Genomic DNA, 18,260 nt, shown 5'->3' with positions numbered 1-18,260 from the left:
CTGACCAGTTCATGTGTTAAAGTCTCATTGGTTCACACAATTATATGGTCATATTTCGTTTTAATACAAAATATATGCACCATTAAACCATTTTTTTCAGAAGAGGTCTTTGCATGATTGGCTTAACCATTGCTTTAAGCAAATCATGCATATTTTCCACTTTCTTGTTTGAAACTTGCATTCTGATCATCAGACTGTGGTTCACAATGTTGCCATAAGAAGGCATGTCATAAGGCCGGGCTGTGACATCATCAAACATTTTGCATAGAGCTAATTAGTTACCCATTCAAGCTGCAGCTAGTAATTGAGGAAACCTATCATTAATGAGTGGGGTCCGGGTAGAGAGGTCCTTTCAAGATTGAAAGGAAAGGGGATACATACTCCCAATGAAATAACCATACGCAAATAGTATCCTCCCTTAATCAATCACAGTCATTTAAGGAGACTTGACTTAATCCACCTATAGTCCACTGCACTAGAGATGAGAAAAGGATAACAATCTATCTTTAAGTAACCCTCACCCACTCTAGTAGTAGCATGCTGCATCATCGTGTTCACCCTGACTCCTAAAGGTCATGGTGGGCTCAAATATAATCCAGGGATCTTTTTTGAGAGATCTTGAAATTTTCGTTTTTTTTAAAGATTTAATAAAAATCCCTCATTCACCCAAAGGAATCCCTTTATCAATGGTGTGAGTGGGAATGGTTAAAAATAAATGGGAAGGAGTAAACAGGGTATTGTGGTCCTGTGACCCTAATTCAAAAATGGCCAAATATTTCTGCACTACTGTATTGGCCTATATCGGTCCTGGACATTCTTCAGGACGGTACTAGAAATAATTCCCCCCTCCCCCACCCCCCCAGTGTTACACCCCTGTAAAATGCATAGGTGAATGCGTAGTGTGCTACATATATGCTTCGGCATGCAAAAAGGAAAATATACTTATTAGGACTTTGTTCACGTAAGGCACGGGTGTCCATGTTGGATTACTATCTGGTGAAATACAAATCATTTACAGAGCATACTGTTAACATTGTTGAAGGGCTTAGATAAGGAAATCCCTTGCGCACATACATTTCCTGGAATTGATAATCCAAATACTGCAAACAGAAATAGTTCTTTGAAGAGAACAGCAGAGGAAATATTTGCCCGGTATTTTAGTTCAGGAGGTGTCATGCGGGGTCCACACACAATACATTCCCATACAATTAATGTAAATAAAACGTGATAAAAAAATGAATGAGTTGGTATCCTTAAAAAGTGGCTTTGATCTGGTTCTCAAGGATGATTATGCCTCTTAAATATGGAGTAGGGAATATTGCAGCACCTTATTATCATAGACAGAATATCAAGGGACAAAATATCGAAAGTTAAGTATGTAGAGATTTTTTTATACCCAACCTATGCAGATGGTATATATATATATAACAGTTAATATAACACACACGCGATATAAACGATCATTTGGATTTAACCAGGGAGACCGCTATTGAAGGTGATTGCTTTGTTGTGTGTTTATACTGTGAACTTCTGCGTAATTTGCACATTTTGAAAAGGACCAACTGAATACCATTGAATAATTTGTTGAGGTGTACTGACAAAAATCTGGTCGGAGGGCATAATTTTAAATTTATTTGCGAGATTTCCACAGGATTAGAATGTTGCTTGTTTATTTATTTATTTGTAAATAATATGTTACTTAATATTGCACATATAGAATGACCAAATAGAGTCAATGTTCACAATCAAAATAATTGCGAAATTTTGTACAGGATTAGAATGTTAATTTTCATTCATATTGGTATTTGTAAATAATATGTTCCTCAATATTGCACTTATAGGATGACCAAGTAGTTGTCAACATCTACAATTAATATAATTGCGAAATTTTGCACAGTAAAACAAAGATGAGACCGACTTTGTATTGAGTTAGACAAAGTGTGTAATCAAACATGGGAAAACAAACAAAATGTGTAGTCTGTTTTCAGTTCCTGTGAAAGCACTGGGCACTTTAAATTGCTGTGGAATCATGGGTATGTCATGTGACCAAGGCCTCAAGGGGCTGAAACACGTAATGGTGGCAAGAGCACAAAAATAAAAGAACATTTGCACGCAGAAAGTGGTGTTCATTCCGTTCAGATTCAGTGGCAGGGACTCGTGTTGTAAAGGTGTTGCAGTTGTATTCCATAAAATTCACGGCGGCCCGTGCCGTGGGGATTGAGCACCATTTTCACAGAAGGAAGGAAAAGGCTGTGGGATGGAACTTTCGCCAAACCACGAGGCACGACGCTCCCATGCATAAAAAAGAAGCCTGCATCTCTGCATCCCGTCCTACTAAGGATTAAAATGGATTAAAATTGACTCTTGAAATAATGTACCCACTAAAGGTTAGTCACTTGTACTTACCAATAGGACTATAAGTCCCAGCATGCAACCGGGCTGAATGTTGCCACGCCCACTAATTGATGTGAGATAACCAATAAAGAACATACAATGGTGAGCCCACAGTGTTTCAGAGTCTGCCTAAGAAGAAGAGGCGTGATGCCTCGAAACGCGTCGGCTTTGTTCAAGAATTAAGGGGCACAGAGAGGCGAGCTGCAGCGAGGCTGACACAAGACAGAGAGCGCCGTTGAGTGCCCTCCCGTTGCTGAAGGGCAATTTGTATTCCATAAAATTCACGGCGGCCCGTGCCGTGGGGATTGAGCACCATTTTCACAGAAGGAAGAAAAAGGCTGTGGGATGGAACTTTCGCCAAACCACGAGGCACGACGCTCCCATGCATAAAAAAGAAGCCTGCATCTCTGCATCCCATCATACTAAGGATTAAAATGGATTAAAATTGACTCTTGAAATAATGTACCCACTAAAGGTTAGTCACTTGTACTCACCAATAGGACTATAAGTCCCAGCATGCAACCGGGCTGAATGTTGCCACGCCCACTAATTGATGCGAGATAACCAATAAAGAACATACAATGGTGAGCCCACAGTGTTTCAGAGTCTGCCTAAGAAGAAGAGGCATGATGCCTCGAAACGCGTCGGCTTTGTTCAAGAATTAAGGGGCACAGAGAGGCGAGCTGCAGCGAGGCTGACACAAGACAGAGAGCGCCGTTGAGTGCCCTCCCGTTGCTGAAGGGCAATTTCTATTCCATAAAATTCACGGCGGCCCTTGCCGTGGGTATTGAGCACCATTTTCACAGAAGGAAGGAAAAGGCTCTGGGATGGAACTTTCGCCAAACCACGAGGCACGACGCTCCCATGCATAAAAAAGAAGCCTGCATCTCTGCATCCCGTCCTACTAAGGATTAAAATGGATTAAAATTGACTCTTGAAATAATGTACCCACTAAAGGTTAGTCACTTGTACTCACCAATAGGACTATAAGTCCCAGCATGCAACCAGGCTGAATGTTGCCACGCCCACTAATTGATGCGAGATAACCAATAAAGAACATACAATGGTGAGCCCACAGTGTTTCAGAGTCTGCCTAAGAAGAAGAGGCGTGATGCCTCGAAACGCGTCGGCTTTGTTCAAGAATTAAGGGGCACAGAGAGGCGAGCTGCAGCGAGGCTAACACAAGACAGAGAGCGCCGTTGAGTGCCCTCCCGTTGCTGAAGGGCAATTTGTATTCCATATATATATATATATGTATATATATATATCATTGATATGTACTGGTGGACACCATACAATGCTTTCTTCAGCTGCTGTCCTCAAAGTTTTGTGGTGATCCGTCAAGCGGGGGCCTAGAAAAAGGGGGGTCCCAAAACAGGGTTTCCCCACGTTAATTCCTGAAGAGATTTTACACATGACTACAGTCCAAACCGCTGAACGGAATTACACCAAGTTCACATCTGTTCAGTAGTTTTGGCAATATAAGGGGAAAACCAAATTTGTATGTATAGGGTTGCAGATCCTCCGAGGACCCGACAGTCCCCGTGCTAAAATCTGATTGGCTGCCACTCTTCAACCATGAAGTGTTGCCAGCAAGCCTTGGACTTGACTTCAGCCGAGCCCCACAAAAACCCTTACAAAAAAAGAAAAGAGGGCAGGCTAGGAATACCCTGACATCCTATATGTGATGGTGGGTCCCAGAGTGAACCTGACTCGGTAAACAACCATTTTGTTTTCTAACTTTTGGTGGGAGCCAACCTAGATCTGTGGCTCCTGCCAGTTTAAAAGTAAAATAAATAAGCAGGGAATCCTGTGCTTCTCAAATATTTAGCCTCCAGGTGGGCCAGGTCCTTGGGGGATGAGCAGATGTATGCAGGAGGGGGATGCACACGTACCTCTTCTAGGGCTTATAATAGCCCTGGGGACCACCACCATAAATGCAGTGGACCCCTTGTGGCCCCCGCGGCCCACAGACCGCCACCTTTCAGGATCCAAACATAAAATTAAGGGAGGGGGGACCGTACAGCCTCCCTGTAGCCCCAGGGCTCGCCACCTTCCCAGGGCTGAAGGTAAAACTAATGCAGGCCCGTACAGCCTCCCCTCGCAGAAATGGGGCACGCCACCTACCCGGGTATAAAGATAAAATAAATGTGGGGGTACGGCACGGTCTCCCCCGCAGCCCTGGGTACCGCAATCTCCCCATGCTAAAGATAAAATGAATGCAAGGGGGAACATAGTGCTTTCCCTGTTGCCCCAGGACCACCAAATTCCCGGGGCTACCAACGAAATTAATGAGGGGGCCTGTGTGACCCCCGCAGCCCCAGAGACACCTCCTCCCCAGAGCTAACTACTACAATGAGGGGGGGCTGCATGGCTTCTCTTGTGGAGCCATGTATGGTCCTGGAAACCGCCACTCCCCACAGTAAGATCCTGGGGCCTTATTTATGAAGGACTTGCGCCGCCGGTGCGTCACTTTTTCCCATGTTAAAAGTGACGCACCGGCGGCGCAAGTCCTTCATAAATAAGGCCCCTGCTACCTTCTGAGGTAGCTGTTTGCTTGATGGGAGCTGACACATCCTGCCAATCAAAAGCAAATATAACTCCAATTTCTGCAAGATGTAGCAGTCAAACAACTTTGGCAAAGTATGTGTGCAGGGAAACAGATGAAAACATTGCTCTGGCAAACAGAGAAATTACTTTCAGCAGCCCCATGTCTGTCAGAGCAATGCCTGCTCCCACAGGAGCAAGGAGCCGGCTGGGACTGCTGGGGCATAAGGCTCCCCTGTATTCCCCCTGCACCCTCGGTACCCTGGGGGCACCCAGGTGACATGGCCGGGATGAGGTCCTTGGGGTGAAATCAACACTGGGGGGGTCTGTATGGTCCCTCCATAGTACAATGGCTGAGCCCTGGGGGATGGAGTCCCTGGGGCCCAAATCATCTGGGGAGGGGGTCGTGAGCCCTCCTCTCATAGTGGAATAGCCAAGCGCTAGGGGATGGGGTCCTTGGTGCCTAAATTGGCGCAGACAGGAGGGCCAAGTGGCCCCCTCCCCTATTTTAAATTAATTATTTATAAAGCTGGGCCCTGGGTGATGGAGGTCCCCTGGGGCCTAAATTGACCCGGGTAGAGGGCATCAGCCATGTCACCTGTGTGCAATCGGACAGTGGGGTGAGCCTCAAGGCCTGGCCAGTCCCAGCTGGCTCATCGCCTACTTCGGAAGTCAGCATTGCTCTCACAGACAGAGGGCTGATGTATGAGCAATGTTTTCATCTGTTTTCCTGCACGCATATTTGTCCGCAGGGAAACAGATAAAAAGTCCACTTTCTGCAAGCCACAGCTTTTTGACAGCTCCGGCTTGCAGAAAACAGAGTAATGTTTGATTTTACTTTGTGGGAGTTGTTAGCTCACACCACGCAAAAGCAAACAGTTACCTCCCAGTCAGGGAGCAGCTCAGAAGGTAGCAGGACCTGGCCCTGGGGGATGAAGGTCCCCCAGGGCCATCCTTGACTCAATGAGGGGGGCTACCTTGCCCCCTCATTGTAGTAGCTAGCCCCAGGTAGGTGGTAGGCTCTGCGGCTGTGGGTGTCATGACTGCTCCTCTCCCGATCGTGTTTGAAGATGGGGTGGAGCAAAACTCTAGATAAAGGTTGTCACATGGACAGAAGAGTTGACGTGCGCGTCTTCTGCCCTATCTTTTCACTCACCAGCTTCCGGGTCACCACACATCATGTCTGGAGGTTCCTTGCCGGGTTGTTGAACGTCGGCTCTCAATCCATGGTTTCACTGTATCAGGCCCTTCCCTCTCCTAAGGCACAAGCCTCACCCCTCCAGAAAACCTACAAAATATGAACCAAACACACAAGACCTGTAAAGAATCCAAGTTGTCTACAAAAGACGGTAATGCTAATGCTAATGATTACTAAATTGGTATCTCTACTTATCTGATTAACTTGTCCATAACATGCTGCAGATATCATTCTCCATTGCATATGTCTACTGAAAAGATATAAAGAAAAAACATTAAGGATTAGACATTTCCTGAAGTTAAGGAACTGATCCTTATTTTCTAGCCCTGCACATTTTATGCCTACACTTGATTTCATTTGTTAGGATTAATTCCCTATCATAAGTGCATTATATTTCGTTTTTTTATATATTTGAATTTCTAGTTTAAGGACCTTTGCTTCCTATTTTTTCAGCATCATCGGTCAGTTCATATAATATTTCCTTTACTATATATGTACCTTGATCTGTACATCGATCTGCTTGCATAATACACGATTATCCTCTTTTATTTCCTTAGATGGTCACCTTGGCCACATCTACCAGCATTAAATCCTCAGTGGAAGAGAGGAAATTAACAAGTAGTTCATTATGATATATATATATATATATATATATATATATATATATATATATACATATATATATATTTCTTTTAAAATCTGTATATATATCTTCGTGGGTCCATCTGCAATGAAGAAGTCCGGATGCCGCACACAAAAACAATCATTTAAAGTATTTTAAACTCTCACTGTTTTGCACTTGGAAATTTTGGTTTTGGGGTGAAAATACACAAATTTGAGAAACACTATTGATTGTGGATGACTTGGAATATGCCCACTTGGCTACATTTATGAGTATTGACTTTTAATGTTCCTGCATGGGTTACTGCTATTTCTTCATGTGCTGGTCACGGATGTGACGTAAGACCCCGGGTTTTGTACACTCATTATTGATGCAGCCGCAGAGGAATTTTTTAGCATAGATTTTTTTAAATCATGTATATATTTTAGAAAGTTCCTTTTTACCGGTTGATTTAAATGATGGGAGGTTTTTATCATAAATAATGAACATAATTATTTATTGATGTATTTTACCCGGCATTGTAAATATTTATTTATTGTGAATGTTTACTATGGTCGCAGTTTGCACATGAACTTGGCGCTTTTGCTCTCTCAATGTACTGTATATAACAGCTAGATTTGCATAGCAGCTTTGAAAGTGTTAAATCCATAATGTACTGTATTTCACAGTCACAATTGCATTCAAGCAGGAACATAGTCTGTCATCCATATTTATTGTATTAGTAACTGCACTGTCACTTTAAAAGGTGTAGATCTGCCCATGTGATGTGTCATGTGATCAAGGTCTGAGAGGGACCGAAACGCGTCATGGCGGTGGTGTTGGGCGAGTAACAGAAATAAAAATATTCAGCACGATTTTGGGTACGCATCGTCTCTTGGGAGAATCGATTCCTGTGTGCGAGAGGCGATAACCAGGATATATATATATATCTATATATCTATATATATATATATATATATATATATATATATATATATATAAAATATATTTTGTCTTGAAAATAAATACTCACCTGTGCTGAAATCCCGGGAGTGCTGCCTTTCTTTTCGCTGAAATTGAAAAGGAGTTGAGCTTTGATATATATATATATATATATATATATATATATATATATATATATATATATATATATATATATATATATATATATATATATATATATATATTTTTCCAAATGCCCAAAAGCTTCAAACTTGCACTCCAGCAGATGTCACCTTGCGGTAATTTAAACACGGAGACCAGCCTCGGCATGTTAGGGAACGTTATTACATATGCCTACGCGTTTCGAGGCAGCAGCCTCTTCTTCCTGTGCAGCTGCTAAAATATGGCGAAGAGGTTTCCTTGTTGCTTGCACCTTTATGTAACCCCCAGTGGGCCACGCTCTTCGCGCTGAATCCACTGGTGCATGCAGGGACTTGTGGTCCTAGGAAAAATCATTAATCTCCCACAGTGGGTTCCGTGCCTATGTTTGTTTATTGCAGCATTCACTTCATTTAAAACACCCTCAGTGGGCCCCACAATGCCAGGTAAGTCCAATAATTCCACATCTGCTGCACTGATCGCAACGAGATACAGTTCCATGTTGCGCAGCCTCTTACTTGTCAAGATGGTGCAAGTTCCACAGCAGGGCGCCGTGTAAATAATTTTTTTCTCCAAATGCCCAAAAGCTTCGAACTTGCACTCCAGCAGATGTCACCTTGTGGTAATTTAAACACGGAGACCAGCCTCGGCATGTTAGGGAACGTTATTACATATGCCTACGCGTTTCGAGGCAGCAGCCTCTTCTTCCTGAGCAGCTGCTAAAACAAACATGGCAAAGAGGTTTCCTTGTTGCTTGCACCTTTATGTAACCCCCAGTGGGCCACGCTCTTCGCGTTGAATCCACTGGTGCATGCAGGGACTTGTGGTCCTAGGAAAAATCATTAATCTCCCACAGTGGGTTCCGTGCCTATGTTTGTTTATTGCAGCATTCACTTCATTTAAAACACCCTCAGTGGGCCCCACAATGCCAGGTAAGTCCAATAATTCCACATCTGCTGCACTGATCGCAACGAGATACAGTTCCATGTTGCGCAGCCTCTTACTTGTCAAGATGGTGCAAGTTCCACAGCAGGGCGCCGTGTAAATAATTTTTTTCTCCAAATGCCCAAAAGCTTCGAACTTGCACTCCAGCAGATGTCACCTTGTGGTAATTTAAACACGGAGACCAGCCTCGGCATGTTAGGGAACGTTATTACATATGCCTACGCGTTTCGAGGCAGCAGCCTCTTCTTCCTGGGCAGCTGCTAAAACAAACATGGCAAAGAGGTTTCCTTGTTGCTTGCACCTTTATGTAACCCCCAGTGGGCCACGCTCTTCGCGTTGAATTCACTGGTGCATGCAGGGACTTGTGGTCCTAGGAAAAATCAATAATCTCCCACAGTGCAGGAGCAGGAAGGCCGACTGCATCAAGGAGCTGCATGGCGAGGCTCTGTTGAGTGACCTCCTAATGCTTCAGGACACTTTGGACTATAAAATTAACACGGCAGCCTGGCCGTGAGGAGGAGCACCGTCGCGGATAAAGCTGGAGGAGAAATCCACACACCAGTGGGTGAGGCTGTTGTTTTGCACGAATCAAGGCAGTATCAGCACAGAGCCTAAATATGCCAAATCAAGCCTGCCAAATGCTCTACACCTACTATAGGATGAAGAAATGTGCCTTTATTTTTAATGAAACAATTGAACTTACTGCAAGTAAATAATGACGCTCGCATTCAGGACTTCATGTCCCAGCATCTATCAAAATCTGCACTGAGCATACGCCCACTGGGGGGCGGTGATGTAATTAATTAAAGCTGTAAAATAACAGGAGTGCGAGGCTCAGATGTTTCATTGCTGGCAGCCCAAGAAGAAGGGGAGTCTTTCCTCGAAACGCGTTGGCAATTGCAAGAATTAAGAGCAGGAAGGCAGACTGCATCAGGGAGCCGCATGGCGAGGCTCTGTTGAGTGACCTCCTAATGCTTCAGGGCACTTTGGACTATATATTACGTGTTTGAAGGCTTCAATAATTTCAAACATTAGTTTATTTTGATTTTACACACCTTGTAAATAAAACTTTTTGCGCTTATGGTTGAAGAAATAATACCAGTAAACTACATGTCCCAGAATGCCTGTATGACATACAGGAAGTGATGTAATCCCGAAGGGGTCTTTTTTTCTTTCTTTCTTTATTTAAATGTAAAAATGTTGTCGAGTAAACTAACCTGTGAGCAAGGTCTCCGTAGAAACCGAAACGCGTTAGGTGTTGCTGGATGCTGAATAAAGAAATCTGTAATTTGACCAAAACCCGGTGTGGTTTTTGAATTGCCACCTTCACACGGGAGTGCATGAGGAACCAAACTTCCCCACGGGGAAAAGCTGAATTTATGTGATCGCAGCGGGTCCTGCTGCGCCTCGCGTGCACCGCCTCAGAGCACCCGGGAGCCTCCGAACTTGGGCCAGACTGAATCCTATATATATATATATATACGTCCTGCGCTTAAGAATGCACTCCACCAGAACTTTATTACAAAAATCGGCATCGCTGTCCAAATCTATTCACCCTGACGCGTTTCGGAGCTGCTTGCTCCTTCTTCATAGGGAAAAACCACTGCAAGGATGCAAGTCCTTACTAAAATTTGATTGGCTGCCAACAAACAAAGTAAATAATAAAGAAAAGGAGTAGGAGTCGGAATAACCTGACCCCTCCAGGTATATTGGGGTGGGTCCCCCAGGGACCCCACCTAGGGTAAAATTAAAAAGCATTTTTTTTATTTTATTTTGCTGTGGACTCTTGAGTGGATCTGTGACTCTGTGTCATAATTTTAAAAAAGATGTGCATGCTCTGTGCATTTTTTTTTTAAGCCCCAGGTTGGGCCAAATCATTGCGACGTGATGAAGGGGGGCTCATGGGGCCCCCCTGTTAGACTTATAAAAAGCCCCAGGGACCACCACCTCCCTGGGGCTGTAAACGATACAGACTTTATCCTTTTCTATCTTGGCGTGGATGGCACTATGCTAATCCTATGCTTAAAGACTTTGATAGAAAAACAGACATTTGAGGTGGGCAGATCTAGAGTGTTGCTGGTGTTGAGAGTGCTCTAACAGGAGCTGCTTTCCACCTAAACTGAGAACTACCCAGAGTTCTCTCCTTCTTTTTTGCATAATGTATGCATCACTCTATATGCACCACCAGTCCTGGTTTGGCCTAGTGGCTGTCAAATAACGGGCGGTCCGAGCTGGGTTACCTGAAACCCCTCAATCATCTCACTTCTCCCTCATGTCGGCAAAAAATACTCGGACACCCTTGAAAGCTTCAAAAGAAAAAAATAATCTTTTTTTGTTTTGTTTTGAAGCTTTCAAGGGTGTCCGAGTATTTTCTGCCGACACGAGGGAGAAGTGAGATGATATATATATCAATATTATACCTCCTCTACATGGAGTTACCTTCCAACATTTTTTCCCTTGGTAATGTGTCTTCAATATTATGATACTACCATGTTCCTATGCTTGATATTCCATTTTACAATCTAAGCGGATCACTATCGGACACCTGTCATGTAAAACATAAGCATCATGATAAGAGAAATTACTTGTCTATTAACTAGATTAGCCCTCTTTAAGAGTGTTATGCCAGAGGCAATGAAAGAAGATCCTCATGGAGAAAAGTAGAGACACTTCAATGTAGTAAAAGATTAAAATACAGAAGAGGTTCCAGTCTGAGACTGGGCTGAGTGAAAGCAGTGGAGGGTATGACAGGTAGCCTTGGAGTACTATTAGGAAATATTTTTCACTAGAACCACTACTGAATTTATCTAACCATCTCTAAGTCAAAGTAAGAAAGACATAATAGACAAAAAGAGAAATGTATTGCATATAAGAGTTACTTTGGACATCATGTTGGGTGTGTTTGTACAACTGGAAGTAAAAATTACAGTATGAGATCAGCATTATGATCCATACCGATTGCTAAATGTCATGTATAGGAAATTATAATGCTGTTGTATACTTCTTATATATTTGCTCATACCTAATGACCCAGATTTGGTTTGTTTCCTAAAAAAAGACCATAGTTTGCAGTGTGAGAAAACGTCCAGATTTCGCCACCTCAGGCCAGTGGGACATTGTCACAGAGAAGGATGGAAAACAAGAGTCGGCCATCTTTGACGCAGTACTTCTTTGCATTGGACATCATGTTGAGCCCTATTATCCTTTGGATTCCTTTCCAGGTAGGCTAATATTTGCTATTATTATACAGCTTGATGTGTCTATTATGAAGGATTCCTTTCCAGGTAGTCTGACAATCCGCTATTAATATGCGGCTTGATTTGTCTATTACAAAGCATTCCTTACCAGGTAGGCTGACAATCCGCTATTAATATGCGGCTTGATTTGTCTATTACAAAGCATTCCTTACCAGGTAGGTTGATTTCCGCTATTATTATACGGCTTGATGTGTCTATTTTGAAGGATTCCTTACCTGGTAGGCTGATATCCGCTATATGGCTTGATTTGTCTGTTATGAAGGATTCCTTACCTGGTAGGCTTATATCCTCTATTATTAGAGGGCTCAATGTCTCAATTGTGAATATCAAGGTAAATGGGGCTGAGATCTGGCGGCTGAATAGAGGCATAGAAACAGCTTAACATTAAAGCTAGAAAAGGATTAATGTGAAATCCAGTATTGGGATTAGTTGGGAAGGAGAAGAGTTGGGAACTTTCAGTTTTATTTCAGTAGAGTTAAACTATTATAGCTCAATAACTAGGCCAATGCAACTGAGGGACATATTTACATGGCCCTATCACCACGGGAATGCCGTTCCTGTGGCGATAGGGGCTTCACCTTATTTACAAGGCAGCATTAAGCCTCTCAATGTGGCTTAACGCTGCCTTCTGACTAAGGCCCCCTTTCATGCTATGCTTACCGTGAAGGGGAGGGCAATGGGGGTTGCTGTGGACGTTACACCGCAACCCCATTGATACTCTGAAAGTGCAGACCGCAGTGCAGACCGCAGTGCAGACCGCAGGATCTCATTAAAGGCAATCCCAGGTTATATGCCTATTTGTAACTACCACGTAATGTACTGAAATCAGGCCTTAGAAAAACACCAGACAACCGCACTCCATATTGTCAGATTAGCGCCACTATCACCCTTATTTTAACTACGCCACATATACTCTTTTAATCACTTTGGAAAGCGCCTACCTGTAATCGGTCCGCCACGGCTTGTGCCAATTGAGCGGAGGGAGGAGAAGGCGTCAGTATCACTTCCGGTCTGCCGGCTTGCCGACCGGAAGTGCAGTTTAGCATACCAGCATTCTCAACCAGCCTTTAGCCCTACAAATGGCGGGGCTGGGCAGCAGACGTGCGCAGCAGCGTGCCGGTTTGCGTGCCGAAGGCAAGCCTGTCTGCGCCCGTCTGTGCCAGACCGCTGCCAGCAGCCAAGACCCCTGCCACCAAAATTACTCTGTTCAAATACTCAAGTCAGGAGCTGAAAAATCTTAATGACTCATCTCTCAAACACTCAGCCCTACTAGAAGTTGTAAAAACACGTGGGGTGCAAAGGACCCTAAGCCCTAACATATCAGCTCCCCCCAGTGAAACCCAAGTATCATGTAACCATAATTACACTAAAATCTCCAAACCACTAAAAGTATTATATTTCAACGTGTGCTCCGTTCCTAAACACGCTGTTGAAATATGGCACTCATGGACCCGGAATTACCAGCTATCTGTTTCATTACGGAAACCTGGTTACATGAGCATTCCTCCCCAGACATGATCACTGCTTTTCCACCACAATACAATATAATAAGAGTAGACAGAGAAAAGAATAGAGGAGGTGGCCTACTTATAGCCACTATTTCGGATGTGAATATTACCTCTTTAGAAACCATAAGCATGGACAAATAGGAGGGTTTGTTAAGAGGAGCATTAGTATATAGACCTCCGGCCCCAAAAATGACTTCCCACACAAGCTACTTGAAATAATTGCTCCACACGTTTTGGCCTCCGATTTTTTCCTTTTGTTAGGAGATTTTAATTACCATGCTGAACTATTACAGGACCCACACAGATCAGCTAATTTCAAGTATCAGCACCTTGGGACTAGCCCAATTGGTAACAGGGCCCACACACATCGCTGGTCACAAGCTCGACCTACTGTTAACAAACTCTACAGAGGTTAAGGTTGAGCCACCACTACCATTGCTATGGTCTCACCACAGGCTACTAAAATGTGTTATCTTAGGCCATACCATCAAAACGGCCCCCAGAAAAGAATCAATCTGGCTACGATCATGGCGTAAAGTCAACCTACCCCTTTTTACTACCCACTTCAGTTCCAACCAAATCAGTTTAAATGGCAACATCGATCAAGGAGCAATTTCCCTAGAAAGAACAATAACGAATGCGCTGGACAAAATTGTCCCTTCCACAAGAGTAAAAATTAAATCCAGAGCCGCTTCCTGGTTCACTGAACAATTGAAGTCAGCAAAGCTCTCCTGTAGGACAGCGGAGCGGAAATGGAGAAAAACTAAAGATCCAATAGACCGTGAAACATATAAATGTGTCCACCACAATTATATGGAAAACATAAGACAAGCAAAAAAACTATTTCTCCTAACTCGGATTTAGAAGGCAGCAAACGCCAACAAGGAGCTCTATCAAATCCTAAAAGAATTCTCTACTCCACCTGCTCAGACGCAAGCCCCCATCTCACAGGACTGGATAGATTTCCTTTCTAAATTGTTTGACGATAAGATCATAGCAATCCATAACTCCTTTCCCCCACAAGACACATCAATGTCTCAGGAAATCCTTCCATAACTGCCTCTGACCCCCCCCCCCCCACATTCTAGATGAATTTACTCAGTGTAGTTTAGAAGAAGTGACTAAAGCTATGTTAAAAGTAAAATCTGGCTAACCAACAGACCCCCCTGCCACCGAAAATCCTTCCAACCATAGCCCCAGCGTTGCTAGACAGCCTTACTGACCTATTCAGCAAGTCACTGTCACAATCGGAAGTCCCTAAGATATGGAAGACCGCCAGAGTTAGGCTTATACTAAAAAAAGCTACTGCAGATCCGAAACTTCTCTCCAATTATCGTCCAATATCGCTGCTCCCCCATTTCGGTAAGATGCTCGAGTCACTGGTCAATCAACAGCTCGTTGTCCATCTCGAGAGCCAGGGACTGCTAGAACCCTCACAATCGGGTTTTAGAGCCGCCCATAGTACTGAAATAGCTCTGCTGGAAGTAACTGACAACATCATATTCGCATTGGACAGGGGGCAGTCATCTATCCTCGTCCTGCTAGATCTGTCAGCAGCGTCTGACACCATCTCCCACACCATTCTTGAACGTCGGCTTTGGGAGATTGGTGTCAGGGAAAGGCATTAAAGTGGCTCAGAATTCATCTAACTGATCGTACTACGATAGTACAGGTGGGAAATACCATCTTGTGTAGCAGATCAGTCAGGATGGGAGTGCCACAGGGCTCTATTTTGAGCCCGACACTCTTTGACCTATACGTGACCCCTCTGGCCAAAGAGATCAGATCTTTTTGATGTTGTGTCGTATGCTGATGACACTCAGATCCTGATCACACTTGGTCGAGATCCAATGGAAACTAAGTCACATTTCAAAGACTTTATGTCCCACATTGGTAAGTGGATGAGAACAAACCATCTGCAGCTAAATGGAGGAAAAACCGAGATAATGCTCTATGGCAAGGCTCATGAGCATTGGTCATACGACTGGTGGCCCTCAAGCCTTGGCCCCTGCCCAACCCCAACCCAGACAGTCTGAAACCTAGGTTTTCAAATGGACAATAAATTGTCAATGGAAGACCAGGTCAATAGGACAATTAGCTACTGCTTTGGCAATATGCGTAACTTGTGCAAAGTTTTTTAATGGATTCCGACGGAGGCAAGAAAACCCCTAGCCCAGGGATTGATTATTAACCGTATGGACTACAGGCATCCAGAAATGAAAACCTTATCTCAAGGATGCAGCTTCTGCAGAACACCGCAGCCAGGTTAGTACTCAATCTACCACCAAGATCTCCATTGGTACCCAACCTGAAACTCCTACATTGGCTGCCTGTAAGAAAACGAATACGTTTCAAGATTCTCTGCTTAGCGCATAAGAATATGTACGTAAAAGGTCCGGGCTTTTGGGCCAAAAAGTTAAGCTGGTACCAACCTGGCCGAACTTTGAGATCTAGTAACCTAGCACTTCTCGCATCTCCCAGAATTCGTACTACCACAAATGGGTGGAGATCTTTCTCCTTCCTGGAACATATGCCCTTACATCTACGCACCATAAATGATCATAGTTTTCATCGGAAGTTAAAGGCGAGGCTGTTTGACATCTAACTGCACCAAATCAAGTTTATCTCAGAGTCATCCACCAGCGCCATCAGACTTTCGAGTGATATGTGCGCTAAATAAATATCTCATGATTTGATATGATTCTGACGCTGCCACCTATGTACAAGGGAGCCGTAACTAGGATGCAGCGCCAGAATTAAGACCGGGGAAAACCTGGTCTTACCCTGGCGTAACGAGAAGAAATATTTAATTTCTCCTCGTTTTTGGTGTTTTCATGTGTGCTGCGTTGTGCAGCAAAAGGCCAATAGGTTCCCTTCCTGGAAATAAACAATCATTTTTTAACAATGCAATTTTACAACTTCTGTGAGTGCTGTATTAAGCAGCACACATTGAAGTTACAAAACAGCATTTAAAGATTGTTTATGTGCAGGAAGGGGACCTTTCTGCACATAAACAATTTTCCCCTGCACGCCGACACCCCTGCACTATGGTGCAAGGATGTCTGCGCAGGCGCTAGGCTGCTAGGAGTAGCACCAGCGCGTGGGGAGACTCAGGGCTGCACCATATTCTTGTGAATATGGTGCAGCCCTGCGTTTTCTGAAGTGGCAGAGTGAGGCCACTTCAGCCACTACCCTTGCCACTACCCTTGTAAATACGCCCCCATGTTTGAAAATATTGGCTTCAGCTTCTAACAGTGCACATTTTCATTTTTTTAAGTTATTGATAAGAAATGATTTCAATTAAAAATAAGGTGCAATGCATACTAATTATCCAACCTTTCCATCTCATTGTTTTGTCCAAGACACCTACACCCTTGAGGAATATTATATGACGTTATTACACAAAAACTTACTAAGTCATCCAAAATGTGGCATTGCTTCTGCAACTTTTTCACGTCTACCTTTCATTTTCTACACATTTACCCGACAGGTATAGACAAGTTCAAAGGTCAATATTTTCACAGCAGAGAGTACAAGTTCCCTGACGGATTCAAGGGGAAACGGGTGATAATCGTTGGAATGGGAAATTCAGGAGCCGACCTAGCTGTGGAGTTAAGTCACTCAGCAGACAAGGTAAAGCAGTGTCCTTTTATATCTTGTGTACACTATCATTGCCTCAGCAACATTTGCTAATGAATAATTGTTTGCACCGGATGCGGTCTAGGCTTCCAGGTCACGATTTTAGGAGTAAAATACTCTAGCAAATTCAATAACATCCAGTGCTTTAAATATGAGGGGCTGTACTGAGTAACTGCCTTTCTTTAATTTTAACCCCTTCCCTGCGGCGATACTTTCGCCGCGGTGCGGGATATATTTAGGAGGGCGTAACCCCTTGCGTGCTCAGGACGGACCCCACCATCCTACGTCACGCTGGGCGTGTGCGCAGGACGGCCGGGGCCCGTCCGAACTCCTCCCACTAATTAATTCCCCAGTGCAGGCATGTAATTCGCGCCGCGCTGGGGAAACGGCGGCGTTCGGACGGCCCCTGGCCGTCCTGAGTATACGCCCAGCGTGACGTAGGATGGCTGGGGGCCGTCCTGAGCACGCAAAGAGTTAAAGAGATAGGGACTTATTTACAAGCCTCTTGCGTCACTTTTTCATCATTTTTAACATGGGAAAAGTGACTTACGGGTGGCGCACGGTGCTTATAAATAAGCCCCATAGTACATGTACTTCTCAATAGGCATTTCAATATTGTTGTTTGGAGAGTAGGGACACATCCCAGTAGTACATAGGTGCTTTGGGGCAATGAACACATACACTACAATAATTTCATTTTAACCACTGATGAAATGGCATGACAGGAACATCCATCTCATGTGTCTTGACAACCGTGCATTCTCATGAAGATACGTCATTAGAAGTGACATCACTGGATAAGTAAAATGCTTAAAATACCCAAAATAATTTTTAGGACACTTTAGTAATGCAGGTCCATGAATCATTACATTGTGGAGTGAGTGAATTCACGCATGGAATTCAGTGCCACGGATTGGGGAAGAGCTGCTTCAGACTGTCAATTGGCGGGGAGGAAACAGAACAGCTCAAATCCTTCCATCCAGCTTAATAAAAGTAAAGACCTATCATCTCATTTCAGCTAATTCGGTGAACATTGGGACTGGAGGGACGCGGCAGGGCTGTGAATGGGC

General features: G+C 43.8%; 1 protein-coding gene across 2 annotated transcripts in view; it reads left to right on the top strand.

The window, feature by feature from the left end:
- Positions 1-18,260, top strand: part of LOC147747822 (dimethylaniline monooxygenase [N-oxide-forming] 2-like) — a 386,278-nt gene that overhangs the window by 250,148 nt on the left and 117,870 nt on the right. For both annotated transcript variants that reach the window (XM_086956244.1, XM_086956251.1), the window contains exons 4-5: positions 11,845-12,007; positions 17,042-17,184. In XM_086956244.1, coding sequence (XP_086812370.1) covers positions 11,845-12,007; positions 17,042-17,184 — 306 coding nt within the window. The remainder of the gene's footprint in view (positions 1-11,844; positions 12,008-17,041; positions 17,185-18,260) is intronic.

The sequence above is a fragment of the Lissotriton vulgaris genome, chromosome 1_1 (genome assembly GCF_964263255.1).
Source record: "Lissotriton vulgaris chromosome 1_1, aLisVul1.2, whole genome shotgun sequence".
Classification (NCBI taxonomy): Eukaryota; Metazoa; Chordata; class Amphibia; order Caudata; family Salamandridae; genus Lissotriton; species Lissotriton vulgaris.
Note: the sequence above shows the minus strand (reverse complement) of the source record. Positions and strands in the feature narration are given on the sequence as shown.